Source organism: Panicum virgatum, chromosome 9K, assembly GCF_016808335.1.
Source record: "Panicum virgatum strain AP13 chromosome 9K, P.virgatum_v5, whole genome shotgun sequence".
NCBI classification, from domain to species: domain Eukaryota; kingdom Viridiplantae; phylum Streptophyta; class Magnoliopsida; order Poales; family Poaceae; genus Panicum; species Panicum virgatum.
In genome coordinates, this window is record NC_053144.1 from 53,033,744 (window position 1) to 53,049,699 (window position 15,956).

Sequence of the window (15,956 nt, forward strand, 5' to 3'; positions counted from 1 at the left end):
ACAATGGCTAGTGATGGCATTGACTGATTCGCTTCTAGCATTTCCGCACCCACCGTGGCTATGGCTGTCGCTGTTGCGGAGAGCCAACGCAGCCTCCTAGCTTCTCTGCGTGCCCTCCTCCATGCACTAGCGTCCGATGGCTAGTCAAACCATAGGCGATGGCGGCCGAAGGCGGCGCTAGGCGCATGAGTCGAAGAGAGGAGAAATCAGAGCGAACGGGCGTTTCTATACGAGTGCTTACTCGGAGGCTCGATGTGCTGCCATGCCATTCCTTCCTAATAACTGGGCTAGTACAGCAGGCCAGCCGAGGGCCTCATCAAGTCCAGAGAAGCTATTTATCTTATTTGGTCACAAATATATGCAATCTGACCCACTTACTAGTATACCTATATGTATGTGCATCGTAGCTAATTTTTTCTTCCCGAAATTATTAGGTGTACATCTGTACAACCATGCACCTCTAGGTACTTCACCGTGAGCAGCTCCCCGGCGGCCCGGCGTGCTCCTCCGCCCACCTCGACCATGTCTTGCGTTCTGTTAGCTAATAACATGCAGGCACGTTCCTGTTGAATTGGATCACAGATCCTTGTGTAGCGATGTAATCCATTAATTGATTGATAGTATAAATAGAACCTGATCCCAAGACGGTGGACAACGTTCTTGGGCATCATCGACCCCTCCTTCGGGTTCCACACGGCCGTTGAGGAGGCGCAGCGCGCCATCGCGCTGCACGCCACGCTCAGCAGCCGCGACGTCAATTGCTGCCTCATCCCCGAGGACTTCTTCTACCTCCGAGGCCCCGGCGGGCTGTTCGATTCGAGTTCCTGTACCGCCGCCTCAAGCGGAACGGCCACGCCGTGGTCGTCGTCGTCGAGGGCACCGGGCAGCACCTCATCCCCGGCCCACCGGCGGTGAGCAGCGGCGCGACGAGTACGACAACCTGGCGTTATTGGACGTGGGCGCGTGGCTGAAGGCCGAGCTGCGGGCGTCGTGGGCGGAGGAGCACGCCGGGGAACTGCTCACGGTGAAGTACATCGACCTATAGATGGCCAAAAGGCCGGAGGCCCATGGGGGCACGAGGCCCGACACTGTTCGGCCGGCCCAAGCACGGTCCAGTATAGGCGGGCCGTGCCTCGGCCGTATCCTCGGCCCTATGGACGCGTCTAGGTACGGCCCAATAATACCGACCCAATCAGCCTGATGAGCGACCCGCCGGCCCACATCCCTGGAGGCCCGCTGTTACATGGCCCAATAAACAACAGTTATATATAAATCCATCTAAACCCTAATATCTCTCAATCTTTTCCCTTCCCCTCCCCCTCATCCTTCTTGGCGTAGCCGCCACCACGCCCTCCCTCTCCGGCCCTCCCCAGTCCCCACCCCCAACAGCGCCAGTGGCACGGCACTAGTGCGACGGCGGCAGGTGGAGGCTGAGGGCGGTGACGAGGCGGAGCCCGAGCAGGAGGAAGACGTCGGTGAGGCGGAGACCGGGCAGGCGGAGGACAGCGGCAAGGCGCGGACGGTAGCCGCCGACAGATGGGCCATGGCACGACCGGGTTGTCGGGCCAAACATGCCGGCACGACACGCTCAAGGCACCTTCGTGTCGTGCTTGGGCCGGCAGCTCGGTCCATGGCGGGCACGGCATGGCCTGTGACCTTAATCGTGCCTAAATGGGTCGTGCTTCAACAGGCCCGTATCGGGCCGCCCATTTGGCCATCTATACATCGACCCGATGTTGATGACCTGCCAACACCACTTAGGACCGGACGTGGCTGTCCACGTAGGCGGTCAACGCTGGTCAGAGGCATTTTGGATTTCTAGTGACATACTTAAATAGATTATTAGGGGACTCAATCTGCAGAATTTATGAACCTAGTACCTGACACACCCTCACTAGTTTAAAGACCTCAAATGCATTTTACCCCATTCTCGTCTCACTCCTTAACAGTAACACATACTATATGTTTGGTCACAAGTAAATAATTGCGCTGCATGCTCTCCCCTCCGCTAGCGTCGTCCCTCGATCTGCTACGGTAATGGCGTCGTCCTTGCTGCTGCAGTGGTACCGTACACTCTCTGTCCCTGTCCGTGCCAGGTCATCGATCGCGCTGCTGCTAATAGGCTGCTGGTAGGGGATCGGATCGGAGTCGTCACAGTCGACCAGCAGCGCGTGCCACTCGCTTGGCGACGACAGCGGGCGGGCGGCGGGCCCGGCGGCCCGCTCGGCGATGCGCGGGTACACGACAGGGTTGCAGTTGGCCTGCTCAGATCACGGGTAGCATCGCTCGGCTCGGTGCCGCTGACGCATGCGACCCCGGCACTGCATGCATAAACCAACACCGACCATGGAGCTAGGCCACGCTCGCGTCACCTGCAGCTAGATTAGCTATAGTAGCTAGCGAGGGGTCTCATCGTTCGCCTCACGCCGCTGATCGAGCTGATGAGGAATGGAATGGCAAGCAGGACGTGCCTCGGTCACCGGATGATGTTCAGATCGCGCAGCTAGCAGGGCTCACTCACTCACACATGCATGCTTGGGTTTAGAGCGGGGACTTGGGCGGGGTCAGGCCAGCCCAGGCCTCTCGTGCCTCGTGCCGTATCGGGTCTAGACTTCTAGGCACGTTCAGTCTTTTACCAAGTTCAATTACGGGCCACGGCATGCCGACATATTTTTGTATCGTCCGGTTCAAGCACGATTCTTCAGATACTTGCAGTCGGATTTCATATGCATCGATGGAGAAACGTTATTATTGTAATTAGAAAGCACATAAACTATGTATGGTAGGAAAATTATGTAATTTTTTAATGAATATTTCCCTCCATGATAGCTGTAGAATAGCGGCTAGTGTAAGTCAACGGACTATTTTCATGTCGTGCCGGCCCAAGCACGATTCAAAATACGAGCCGTACCATATAGATTATCATGCCGAGATTCTAGCCACAGCACGACTCAAATTATTTCGTGCCGTGGCTGCTTCGAGTCGTGCTAAAAAATCGTGCCGTAGCCCAGCTCTACTTGGGTCTAGCTAGCCGCTACTAGCGCCCTCGTCGACCGACCCAATTACGTACGTACAGCTGCTAGCGCCCACCCAAGCGGAACGGCTGCGCCTTCCTATGATAACGGAGGGTCCAGGCGTCCAGCTCCCTATAGCAATGGTAATGCATGGCGTGTCCGGCGATCGATCTCTCATGCATGATCTCGTACTACACATACCTGGGCACTCCATCGATAACGTACACCAGTGGAGAATGTGTGTGCGCGCGCGCGCAACCAGCTTCATCACAATGCATTCAAAAAAAAATAGAGAGGAAGAGAAACAACAAGGTAAAATAAACTACTGATAAAAACTATCAAAATCACGAAACAGCGGCGACAACATGGAGTGATCTCACATATACGTCGTCCCGCACCTTTATTTTTTTATGTAAGCTTTCAGTTTTGACTGTTTCGTGGCTCGTGTGTATGTACAATGCAGCTCACTCCCAGTCCCAAGTACAATTTGCAAAACTGACGTGCCCTCACCTAGAGCATCTCCAAGACTCCAAAAGTACCCTATTTCTCTTCCACATCCTTATTTAAAAAAACAAAATAACAACTCTCCAATAGTTTCCTATCATAATTCCCTATCTCCTAATAATTGGCAAATTGGATTTCCTTGTGTGTAAAAATACGCACGCCTCCGTCGCACCCGATCACCCCTCCCCCGTGACTTTTTTTTCACGCCGTCTTCTTCCCCACGCCGCCGTCCTTCGCACCATGGATCCAATCCATTCTTTTGGTTTTTTCCCGCATTCTAGGATTTAGAGTTTATTTTCTATGCCCGCCGCCGCCGCTGTTGGCGTCCACTATGAACTGCGTATGGCCTGCGCCCGCCACCACTTCTTCCCGCACCGATTCCGGCCACCACGGTGCATCACCGGCACAAGTAAGAGGTAAAACGGAACCCCCTCATCGTCCTCTTTCTTTTCCCCCAAATTCCAAGCCCTCTCGTGCTATAAATCACCGGTAATCTGACTTGCAAGAAGCTTCTGTCCGCCAGCCATATCCGCCAGCCATTGCAGATTCCCGTGGAATTATCCTTGTGGGACCACAACTTCTTATTTTTTGAGAGTAAAAATAGGGAACTATTGGAGATGAACTCTTTTTTGCCTCCCCATACCTATTTGGGAAGTTGCCAAACAACAAATTTTGGGGGGGAAAATATTAGAAACTCTTGGAGATGCTTATATTCTTCCCAACAATCACTTTCTTCGATTGTGCCATGCGAATTACAATGTCTTTTTTATTACTCCCGTCGTTGATTACAAGAGAAGAGACAGAATACGATTGCAAACAATGTGTACTGTAACCTGTCCCTGAACAGGTATTTATAGGGGCGGTTAGAGGTGTGACCCGTCCTTAAAAAAGTGAAAATTGATTTTAGAGTTAATAAGAAAAGAGTAAAAAGTATTGACACTCCCTAAACCTGTAAGTGTGTGCCACTTAGGTCCATCAACTCGAAAGTGCATTTCTAGGTCTACAAACTTGTTAAGTTGTACGTCTTTCATTTTATTTATCTCCCTCTCTTCTCAATCCCTCCAATCCAACCCCATCTCGGACCGTCGGGTGGCCCTAACAAGTGGCGGGACTGACAAGCGACCCGCTAGCTAAGAGGAGGAAAGCCAAGGACGGAGATAGCATGGTGGAGAAGAAAGCCAAGGGCAAAATCATAAATTCGCATCATAATCCATGTTGGCAGCCTCAAGAATGTACAATCAGTGTGTCATGTCAACGATAGGTGCATACATGGATACATATCGACCTACGGTGAACAACTTAAAAAGTTTAGAGACCTAGAAATGCCTTTCGGAATTGATGGACATAGGTGACACACCCTAACAAGTTTAGGGATTGACAATGTGTTTTACTCAAAAAAGCATAAGAAAAATAGCATACCTCATACAGTCACAAGTGACTGTGTAGTGCAGTAGAGAGAAGGGTACGCGCGAGACTTGGAGTAAGCAGTTTGAACTCCGGTTAACGCAAGTATGCATATTTCGTCAAAAAAATATTGTACCTCTATAGTGGAGGGCTTGTGGCTGGTTGGCTAGGATATTTTTTATTTTGTTGTTTTTATTTTTCTATTTTTTTATTTTTTGGAAATATGCCCTAACCCGCCGCTGAAAATGGTATTTCCGAAAATGTACTTCCAGGGGCGGGTGGTGTCATGATCCGTCCCGAGAAATGCCTTTACAGGGTGGCCCCGTGTCACACCCGGTTTTAAAGACAAAACCAAATGCATAACTATATGTATGTCAGGATCAAATTACATATATAGAGAGACATTATAAGTAAATAATCAGTAACAGTATCATGAAAAAGAGAATTACAATAATTAAAAGACTATCAAAGTTATATAGCTTATCCTAGAAATGAAGGCTGCAAACTTCACAAGCAATCGACCGGGGGTTGCGTACGCCAAGAACTCAACATCATCCTCAAAAAACTTCATTACCTTCTCCTTCTGAGCAGCAGTAAGCAAGGGTGAGTACACTTATGGTTGGTACTCAGCAAGGCCACAAGAAATAACCATAATATGATTTAAGTCCATCTTTAAGTTTATTAATCATGTGAGGGTCCCAGCCGCTCATGACCGTGAGCACGGCTGATATATCAGTTTTACACTCTGCAGAGGTTGTACACTTTCACCACAATTCGTGTAAAAGTTCCGAACAACTTTGAACCCAACCATGTTGTGCGAGCCAAGCACAATACCACACTTCCGAGGTGTGATTGCATAGGGACGGTGGATTCTATTTTACAAAAGAACATGGGCTAAAACAAAAGATTAAGGATTGTTTTGTAAATACTTTTGAACTACGGTGGACTGCGCGTTGATTTCTAGAAAACCTAGGCGCTCTTTAGCAAAAACATGCTAGGGTTGATCGGTATGGGTTTAGTTGACTCCGGTCAGATCCTATCCAGGCCGTTGGATCTCGATCGGGCGGCTCAGGGTGGATCGGGGCGGAGCGGCGGCGCTGGGTCGGCCAGCGGCGAGGCTTCGCGGCGGCTAGCGGTGGCGAACTCGCCGGACTTGGCCGAAATCGGCCATCCGGGGGTGGTTTCACACGGGGAAAAGCCGAGGAGAATGAGGGGGCGACGGGAAACGCATCTAGGGGCTCTGGACGGTGCGCCGAGGACCGGAGGGCGGCAGACATCGGCAAGGCGCAACACGGCGGCGATGGCGAGCAATCGGGCATGCGTGGGAGCGAGAGGGAGAGGGGAAAGTGGTCGGCGGGGTTCCTCACCCTGACCTGGAACTCCGGCGGCGGCTTGTGGAGGCGAAGGAGCGGCGGAGCGGCTGGTTCACAGCGAGCCCGAGCTTGAGCGGAGCTCCAATGGCAGCGCGAGCTAGGGTTTGTGAGGCGGCGGCTGCTGTAGGAATATGGGGTAGCAAAAACAAAAATTTTCTACCGCATAAACCAGGATTACTGTAGTTATAGATCACGGGATTACCACTAGACGCGCGGATGCGGAACTTCTGTAGCGCGTTGGTGTAGTGCAGATGGAAGCCGGCAGCGCAGTTGCGTAAACCACCTCACGAACGGCTCGTCCTTGTGCAGCAAGCGCAGCACCTCCCATTAACAGTAGCTAGGGTTAGGGTTTTTAGGCGTCCTCTTCTGTTTATATAGCCCCTTAGGTGGGCTGCCTTGGGCCCCACCTTGGGCGCCCTCTTTTGGGCCTAAAAGGCTCATTAGTGCACTTAAGCTCAGTCTAATTCGAATCTCATTCTTATCAGGCTTTTTTCCCTTAAGTGTGTGACCCTATGGGCTCACATGCGAATAGACATGGCCCGAGTACTCTTACTCGGCCCAATAGTAGACAGTGGCATCTAGCAAGACATGTCAACTCCTATACGCACACAAAGATCATATCAGATGAGCCGCCACAATATCATATACATGTTTTTCCCTTTGGCTCACGATATTTGGTCTAGCTTAAAGCCGACCACTCTTTCTCGATCCTGTGATTCGGAATCCTTGGTTAACTCTTAACCCCAGCATGGCCATGCATTTCCTGATCCAAATCACTCAAGGGGCCCAGAGATATCTCTCTCTTGTAGAGAGGGGCAAATCTCATCTTGACCGACTATGTCTCATAGCATGCTTCTTGACAGACCCGAAATCCACCTTTATAACTACCCTGTTACGGTGCAGTGTTTGATGGCTCCTAAGTAAGTCGGTTCACATCTTGAGTGCATACGACGATCTCAGGTCTTAGGACACAGCGTACATATTGTGTCATGAGAAATCATCATCTCATGTTGGGTCAGTTCAATCTCATGTCTCACATGAGCCCACATTATTAGTTTGACATCACCATGTCCATGACTTGTGAAACGTAGTCAATCAACTAATACATGTGCTAGTTTAATATTCATGTGTGTCCTCACATGAACTCCGACTAGGAACACTATAGAATATTCATACAAGTAAAGAGTTTCACAAATACTTCACATAAGCATTAATCAATGCCAGTTGTTATCCATGAATATTCAAGGAACACTTTATTAACCATGAATACAAGGAAATATGATTGCCTTTAGGGCATATTTCCAACAGCTGCAGCTTAGGTAGGGTTTGGGGATAGGGCAGCGCGTTATATAGGGGCGAGGGGGCGGCCTTGGCATGCGGGTCGGGCGCGGGGGGAGGCGTGTCACGGCTGAACTCGGGCTCGAGTCTGAGCCTGGCACGAGGAAGGGGGAGAGCCCGACAGGTGGGGCCCACCTATCGGTGGCAGAGAGGAGTGGGGTGCGAACTGGGCCGGGAGAAGGAGAGCAGGCCGCGTGGGTTGGGCCGTGCAGGGAGAAAAAAAAAGGAGAGGGTGAGAGATTTGGGCTGGGCTTAAGAGAGAAAGGGGAGAGAGGAAAAAAAAGAATTAGGTTTTGAAAATAAAGATCAAGCAAATTCAATTCAAATTTAAATTCAAAAAAATTCAAATTCAAATTGAAACTCAAACAAATGAACAATGCAATGCAGTATGAATGCAAGGCAAAAAGAACAACCCTATTTAATTTTAGAAGAGAACTAATTATTATTTTTTGATACTAAATTTCTTGTAAAGAGAATAAATGTTGGGAAAATTTTAGAATTACGAGAAAATTGTTTATTTAGTTTTTCTTATATTCACATCCTGAAATCCAAAAATTTTAGGGTGTGACACCTCGTTCTCTGTTCTTGCAAATAGCTACAAATAACTATTTGTAGCTGTGGAAAGCAGGAGCGGGTATCGCACCCGTCCCTGTAAATTTGTTTTCAACTGTCCCTAAAAAATTAGTTTTAGTAGTGTATATATATCTGTATATAGTTGAATATACCGCTTTGAATAGGTATATATAGTGCTTATTTTAAATGCTTGCGGGTTTGACAGTGTGAGTACAGTAAAAGGTTCGTTCTTTAGACAAGGTTAATGGACGCCTCTCTCGGTCTCTCTGTGTGTGCAGTGCGTTGGAGTTTTTATTTAAAAATACTATTTTGAAAAAACTGTGGTCCAGTAACTTTCAGCCGTGGTATATATTTTTGTGCCTCTTCGCAGTTGTATGGTAGAGAAAAACACAACACTCACAGTCACTAGCTCACATCTTATATATTCATCAAAAGTTAACAGAGACGTAGTTCTTGTTATTATCTGCGACAGATGTACAGTAATATTCAAAGGTAATCGGTAACACCTTCAGGACTTTACCTTGACTTTTTTTTTTTAACAAGTCGGCAAGAGCGCTGCCAAATCATTTAAGAAGAAGAAGGAGAAGCATCAGCACAGTTTTACGTTGAGTTATATATGCAGTAGCAGTAAGGGCGTATGGCCACTGAACGGACCGCATTCTTGCTCCACGCTCTCAAGAGTCTAGGCTCTCACCATGAACCAAGAGATCCAACTAACGAAGCAGCCATCGCAGCGCCAACAGCAACAAGAACAGCAGCAGCAGCAGCAACGGGAGCAAGCCGGTGGTGATGCCGGCCGCCACCACCGGAGCAAGCTCACCGTCCTCCCGCTCGTCTTCCTCATCTACTTCGAGGTGGCCGGCGGTCCGTACGGCTCCGAGCGTGCGGTCCGCGCGGCGGGGCCACTCTTCACGCTCCTCGGCTTCCTCGTCTTCCCCTTCTTGTGGGGCGTCCCGGAGTCGCTCGTCACCGCCGAGCTCTCCGCCGCGCTCCCGGGGGACGGCGGCTTCGTCCGGTGGGCCGACCGCGCCTTCGGCCCGCTGGCCGGCTCGCTGCTCGGCACGTGGAAGTACCTCAGCTGCGTCATCAACATCGCCGCCTACCCGGCGCTCGTCGCCGACTACCTCGGCCAGGTCATCCCCGCCGTGGCCGGTCCGGGCAGGGCGCGCACGGGCACGGTGGTCGGCATGACGGTGCTCCTGTCGTTCGTGAACTACACCGGCCTGAGCATCGTCGGGTGGGGCGCGGTGGCGCTCGGGTTCGTGTCCCTGGCGCCGTTCGTGCTCATGACGGGGATCGCGGTGCCCAAGATGCGGCCGCGGCGGTGGGCGGTGCAGGTGACGGGGAGGAGGAAGGACTGGCGGCTCTTCTTCAACACGCTGTTCTGGAACCTCAACTACTGGGACAGCGCCAGCACGATGGCCGGCGAGATGGAGCGGCCGGAGCGGACGTTCCCGCTGGCGCTGGCGCTGGCCGTGGTGCTGATCGCCGCCAGCTACCTGCTGCCGCTCATGGCGGCGACCGGCGCCACGGACGCGCCGCCGGAGACGTGGGAGAACGGCTACCTAGCCGATGCTGCCGGTACGTACAAATTGCCTTTACGTGCAATCAAGAATCTCCAAACTGCCTTGTATATGGTCGTTAGAGACAAAAACCTAATCCTTGTGTCTATCAGTATGTTGTTGCTGATGGTCTTATGATTATGGACCGACACAGTTCCTTGGTTCTAGCGATCTCCATCTTCTTCCGATAAAAAGTGACGGTTCAAACAATGCAAATGCAAGGTTAAAGACAATCCTAGTAATCACTTCATGAGCAAACTATAGGCAAATTTAGGACCCGTTTGGATCTAGGTGCTAAACTTTAGCACTAGCTCATCAAACAGGAGTGCTAATGGAACGGGTTAAACTTTAATTAAGATTTAAAAATTTTAGCATATGTGAGTGCTAATATATAATAAAGTTTAGCACTCAATTTTAGCTCCTCCAAATAGATCCTTAGTGTGTACTCTCTTGTTGGGTCACAAAAGCATAATGACAAATACATAATAAGGACAAGGACAAAGCAAGGAAAATGGGTCCCTGGGTCGACAAACTCAGACACAATAGCATAATCTAGCTGGAAGGTCATGTTTGCTTTATATTGCGTCAGAGGTGGTACTGAAATAGTACATTTCGAGTGACTGACCTGTGTTGTGAAATCATCCTCAAGACGTGGACGGTTTGGAGAATATTCAACTTGAAAAAAGCGGACCCACATGCAATAGAGGTGTCCCATGATTTGGGCTTTACCTTGGGAGCAGATCTTCATAGCCAAGAAGTGCTGCAGTTCAACCAGACCACGAATATAGGTCATACCTCCAAGAGAGAAGAAGGTTATGAGAGAGGAAATCTTGCAAAGGAGTAAGAGGGTTCCGTTCTTAAGGTTGTAAATATTTCAGGCCCGCAACCTTACTGCCTTTAATTTGCTTTTCGGCCATCCATTATACCTTGATGGAATCTTGGTGTATCTGTGTTATATAATCGCACAAACATACATATAATGGATTAAATTTTGCCAAACTAGGATTATTCAAGGATTTGCCCCTGATTTGAGGAGTTTTCACGTTAAAAAACTAGTTTTGTTGTTTCAGCCATGATGTAATTTTGTCCTGGTAAAGTAGAGAAGTGTAGTACACGAGGAAAACTGCCTGATGTCTGTGTTGTTTCAGGCATCATCGGTGGGTCATGGCTCAAGTACTGGATCGAGGCCGGCGCGGTGTTGTCGTCGATCGGCATGTTCGAGGCCCAGCTGAGCAGCGGCGCGTACCAGCTGCTGGGCATGGCGGACCTGGGCCTCCTCCCGGCCGCCTTCGCCCGCCGCGCCACCCGCTTCCGCACCCCGTGGGTCGCCGTCGCCGCCTCCTCCGCCGTCACCCTCGGCGTCTCCTTCCTGGCGTTCGACGACGTCGTGGCCACCGCCAACTTCCTCTACGGCCTGGGCACGCTGCTCGAGTTCGCCGCCTTCCTGTGGCTCCGCGCCAGGCGGCCCGAGCTGAAGCGGCCCTACCGCGTGCCGCTCCCGCTTCCCGCGCTGGCGGCCATGTGCGCCGTGCCGTCGGCGTTCCTGGCGTACGTGTGCGCGGTGGCCGGGTGGAGGGTGCTCGCGCTTGCCGGCGCGCTCACGGCGCTGGGCGTCTGCCTGCACGGCGCGATGAAGCTGTGCAGGTCCAGGGAGTGGCTCAGGTTCAACACCGCCATGGTTGCCGTTGCCGCCGAGAAAGATCGCCGAGGGGACGCGCCTGCCGGAGACCGGGTGTGAATAAACTGTCACTCCCCCGGCGTTCATGGGTTCAGATCCAGCAGTTCTTCTCTCATGGTGTGTTGCGAGTTGTTCTGCTGTAGATTTGTTGTAAGTTGTACGATAAAAAATGTGTCGCAACTCGCAACCACATGCATTGCGCAGCATGTTGTACTATAGTTCAGCCCCTGTTTCCGTGCAAGGCTGAAACCTGGGTTCCCATCGATCCAAGCCTGTATATTCTCCAAATTATGTAAGGAGTGAAATGCACGGTCATTTATCAAACTTGACTTGTAGTATCGTCTAGATCCCCACACTTTTAAAATACATATTGAAATCATCAAACTTGCTAATTGGATCGCGCAAAGTTGTAATCACCATTTTTAGATTGTTAAGCATAAGTATTTTTACATGTGGACCCAAATTTTATTTTTTTAATTTTATTGCACTAGACTCTTATATTTTTAGAATTTTCTCCAAAATTTTATTTCAAAACTTTATGCCCTAAATTTTTTGCCGATGTTTCCTCCAAAATTTATACTTTTTATGTTCTGATTTTTACAAATTTGTCATATGAGTTTTATTTTTCATACAATTTTGTATACGGATCTTTTGTATTTGAATATATTTGTACAAGTAAATTTCTTATGATTTTTTTATATGTTTATATATAATTTAATATTTGAAAAAAATATACAACTTTTGGTTTACCTTAAACAACTATAATTTGAACCTCGCATGATACAATTAGTAAGTTGATGGACTTGAATGTATATTTTGAAAGTTTGATGACACCCCGAGTGGTCAAAGTTTAAGGTTTCGATGTGCATTTTACTTTTATGCAAGACATCGACATGGTCGCATGGAAATGGAATTCTAAGTCCAGAACAACTGAACAAACAATGGGGCGAGAACAGTGCTCAACAACCTTAGCTTCCTGGGCCACTCAAAAAGCTCAGGCGTGACACCGGATTGACCCAGTCTGAAACCAGTCAGACTTTCGGTTTGGGCCCAGTTTTAGCCATTAGGGGTGATTTGGGCTCCATGTCCTCTTTAGACTCGGAGGCTCGGCTCGGAACCCAGTTTCCTGTGGGCAGCTAAGAACGAGCAAGGGGGCCCTCCTATCTACCTTCCGTGTGATAGGAACAGGTGGAATCACACGGCCCATTGATAGTAGCAGGCGGCCATATTTGTAGCACAACGGTAGATCGGTTTGAGCCCACTAAAATCTAAAAGCACACCAGCTGTAAAAGCAGTAGCACGCAGCCCACAGCAACATGCCTTTCTCTTTTTTTTCAAAGGAAACTGTAACCAATGTTGCATTAGTATATTCGACATCTTAAAATAATGAATTTGATATTTATTTAAAACTAGTTCAACATGTCATATTAATTTATTCAACATTACATATAAAAATTGTTGAAACAAAATATCCAGAATGTAGTATTTTAAAATGTTGAAATAGTACATTGTAAATGTCCATTTTTTTAAACAAATAAAAAATTTAAAATATATCCATATTGGATCTTATTATAAAAAACATAATTCAAAAAGGATTAATGGAATGAGAGAAAATTATATTTGGAACTCAAACTAGATTCCGATCGACCTAACCCAATGAGCAACTAACACCTGTCATCCATTTACCAAGCTGCTAGCGGGTCTCGCTAATTTACGGTTGACCGTAGGGAGGGGCTCCTACGGTTGATCTCCTGACCGTTTTTTTTTCTTTTTTAGTAAGTTTTTGTCGTTTTGTGATAAAAAAAAGTTTAGAAAAAAATTCAGAAAATATTTTCGGAGAGATAGAAAAAATTTCAAGGGGAATTTCAGAGAGAGAAAAAAATTTCAAGAAAAATTTTAGATAGATAAAAAAATTTCAAGAAAAAAAATTGAGAGAGCTGGAAAAAATTCTGAAGAGATAGGAAAAAATTAACGAGAAAAAAATTGTGCAAAAATCAATTGAAAAAAATTACATCAAAAAAAAATGAGGTAGAAATTTTTTTATTCAGATTATAAAAAATAAAAATAAAAAGAAAAAAAAAACAACCCGACGGCGGCGGCGGCGGCGCCTCCTCCCCGCCACCAGCGCCGCGGATCTGCTCGGGGGCGCCGCTCCGCCGCGGATCCGCGCTCCCGCCTGGTGAGGAACGGCGACTCCCGCCGCTTGCAGTCGGTGAGGAACCTCTCGCCGCTCGGCCACTCCTGCTGGTCCCTCCCCGAGCCGCGCGTGCTACTGCTCGATGCACCTGCCGCTGCTCCCCGCCGCCGACGAGGCCGCGGAGGCCCCATGCGCCTCCGCGCTGCCGACGCCGCCCTTGGAGCTATAGAACCTGCACAGCCGCCGGGACGGGCCGTGCGGCCGCGGCGCCCCGACCGCGCTGAACCTCCTCACGAAGCAACCCCCGCTGATGCCGCTGGCGGAGATGCCGAGAGAGCTAGAACTGCTCCACAGCGGCGGGTGCATGAGGAGGCAGCGCAGCCGCATCGCATGGTACATCTCGGGCGGCTCCGGGACCCAAAGTGGCGGCGGCCTAGATCGCTTGCTTGAGCATGTGGATGGGAGCTAGGCGAGAGTAGGTGGTGCGGGAGGATTGGAATGAAAGCAGAGCAGGGTTGTGGGTGCGCGCGCGCGGAGACGGGAAGGAAGGGGAAGGGGGAAGGGGATGGGAGAGGCGCGGTCGCCATGGGGAGCGGAGCTCCCACGGCCGGAGCCGAGATCCAGGAGAAAAAGGAAGAGAGAGAAGAGAGCCGGGGGAGGAGAGAGAGCTCAGCGGAGAGAGAGCGAGTGGGGTCCATCACGTGGGTCGGTCGTCGACCGTGAGTTGCTGAGTTTACGGTCACCCGCAGATTCATCATCACGGCTGCTAGCCTGGCAGCCTGCACGTCCGCGAACCTATCCGCCCGCAAAATCTTAGCCGTTGCACCCATCTCAACAATTGGAAGGTGTCTAATATTTTTTTTCTTCTGGAAGATAAACAAGTTTTTCGGCAAGTAAGTGCTTGGTCCGTTTTCTCTTCTTCCACATATGTTCGTGGGTTTTATTTGTTTTGGTTTGTAGGCGGCCTTCTCATCAGAAGGTTGGTTGCTTGGCCCATCATCTGTGTCTGTACCCAAGCAATTATGGTGGACTGCTCGGGTGTTTGCGGAGTGGCCGGGCTTGCTATCGTGTGAACCGCCGCGACCGCCACAGTCGGCGACTCTAGTTGCTGCATCGTCAACCTCGCCATGTGTTAAGTTGTGACGTCCCTACATCAGCTGAGCGCCTGAGCCACAGTGCACGCAGCCGTTAGATCCATGTCGACCTCTCACGAGGCGACAGGCGAGGCGATTGTGGCCGCTCTTCCGTAGGAACAAGCATCTCCGCTCTCCGGCAGCGTGGTGGCGCAGCGCTGCCGGAGGATTGTGGTTGGATGACGCCTGGGATCCTGACTCCTGTCTCGCGAGCACACGGCCCGGGCCCGCTCAAGCTAGCTTGGGAACACAGTTTGGTGCAGGCTGCACCAATGGAAGTTACGACAATGGTGTAGCTAGTACTTGCTTGTGGTTGCAGTGCCGGAGGTGATCAGATGAACACCCGTTTCAGGTTTGGTTTTCAGTTGATTTTTTGTTAAAATCGACAGAATTACTTCGTTATTTAATTAGTACCGATTAAAGAACACGAACGGGTGAATTTTGGAAGATAATTGGGGGGGGGGGGGGATATATAATTGGGGGACTTCACTTCGTCCAGTAAAGGTTTACAAACCGTCACAAAAAAACTTACCCAAAAATTAAGAATATCAACTCATGTGTGTGTGGCCTACGTGAAGGCTAAACAAACAAACAAAAAAAAAAATCTCCAGCCGAGACCAAACCTGATATCTGCAAAGAATGCAAGAACAATGCCCCCTTACTAGCGAGTATATCAGGAATATTATGATATAAAGATGATGCGATTGATCCTTATCGCCTCGTCGCTCTCTACGGTTGCTAGGTTGTAGCTGTCTAATAAAGTTGGCAAGTTGCTAAAGTTCAATTCGTTGGTGTCTTTCTTATGGATTTCTCTTTGCTGTGTTCATTTATTAATTCATCAGCCGAGTGGTACAATCTTGGGTCGTCTTGTCTGTCGCCTTGGCTAGCTCTTTCTTCTCTTTATGATAAAAAACGATATGTGCGATATGTCTTGTGGCAGAATAAAAAAATACTCTCCAGTAGTCATATTCAAGTAACGTTTCAGAGAGCAACTATAGCTTGCATGCATGCAATAAAACTGACCGGAGGTATAGCTTAGTACAGTATAGTAGTAGTAGAGGAACAGCTAACTGCAAACTCGACAAAATACCTTTTTGTGACAAAATTAGAAGGTGTATGATTAATTTAATTAGTGTGTCTGATATATATTGGCACATAATTAATTTAATTTGTGCACTATTGATTTGAGAGGAAGATCGTGACAGATAGATGCAGACGGTACCTAATAATAGTATGATTC

The 15,956-nt window shown here is 49.2% G+C and overlaps 1 protein-coding gene across 1 annotated transcript; it reads left to right on the forward strand.

Moving 5' to 3' along the window:
- Positions 1–8,659: 8,659 nt before the first annotated feature.
- On the forward strand, positions 8,660–11,784 carry LOC120652225 (probable polyamine transporter At3g13620). The gene is made up of 2 exons (XM_039929989.1): positions 8,660–9,787; positions 10,917–11,784. Exons 1-2 carry the CDS (start codon positions 8,902–8,904, stop codon positions 11,504–11,506), a joined length of 1,476 nt encoding a protein of 491 aa, XP_039785923.1. The 5' UTR covers positions 8,660–8,901; the 3' UTR covers positions 11,507–11,784.
- The last annotated feature ends 4,172 nt before the right edge of the window (positions 11,785–15,956 follow it).

Bases quoted from the DNA above. Each gene is read 5' to 3' on its own strand.
- LOC120652225 (XM_039929989.1), top strand. From the start codon at position 8,902: ATGAACCAAGAGATCCAACTAACGAAGCAGCCATCGCAGCGCCAACAG. The intron at 9,788-10,916 runs GTACGTACAAAT...GTGTTGTTTCAG, and splicing joins CTACCTAGCCGATGCTGCCG to GCATCATCGGTGGGTCATGG.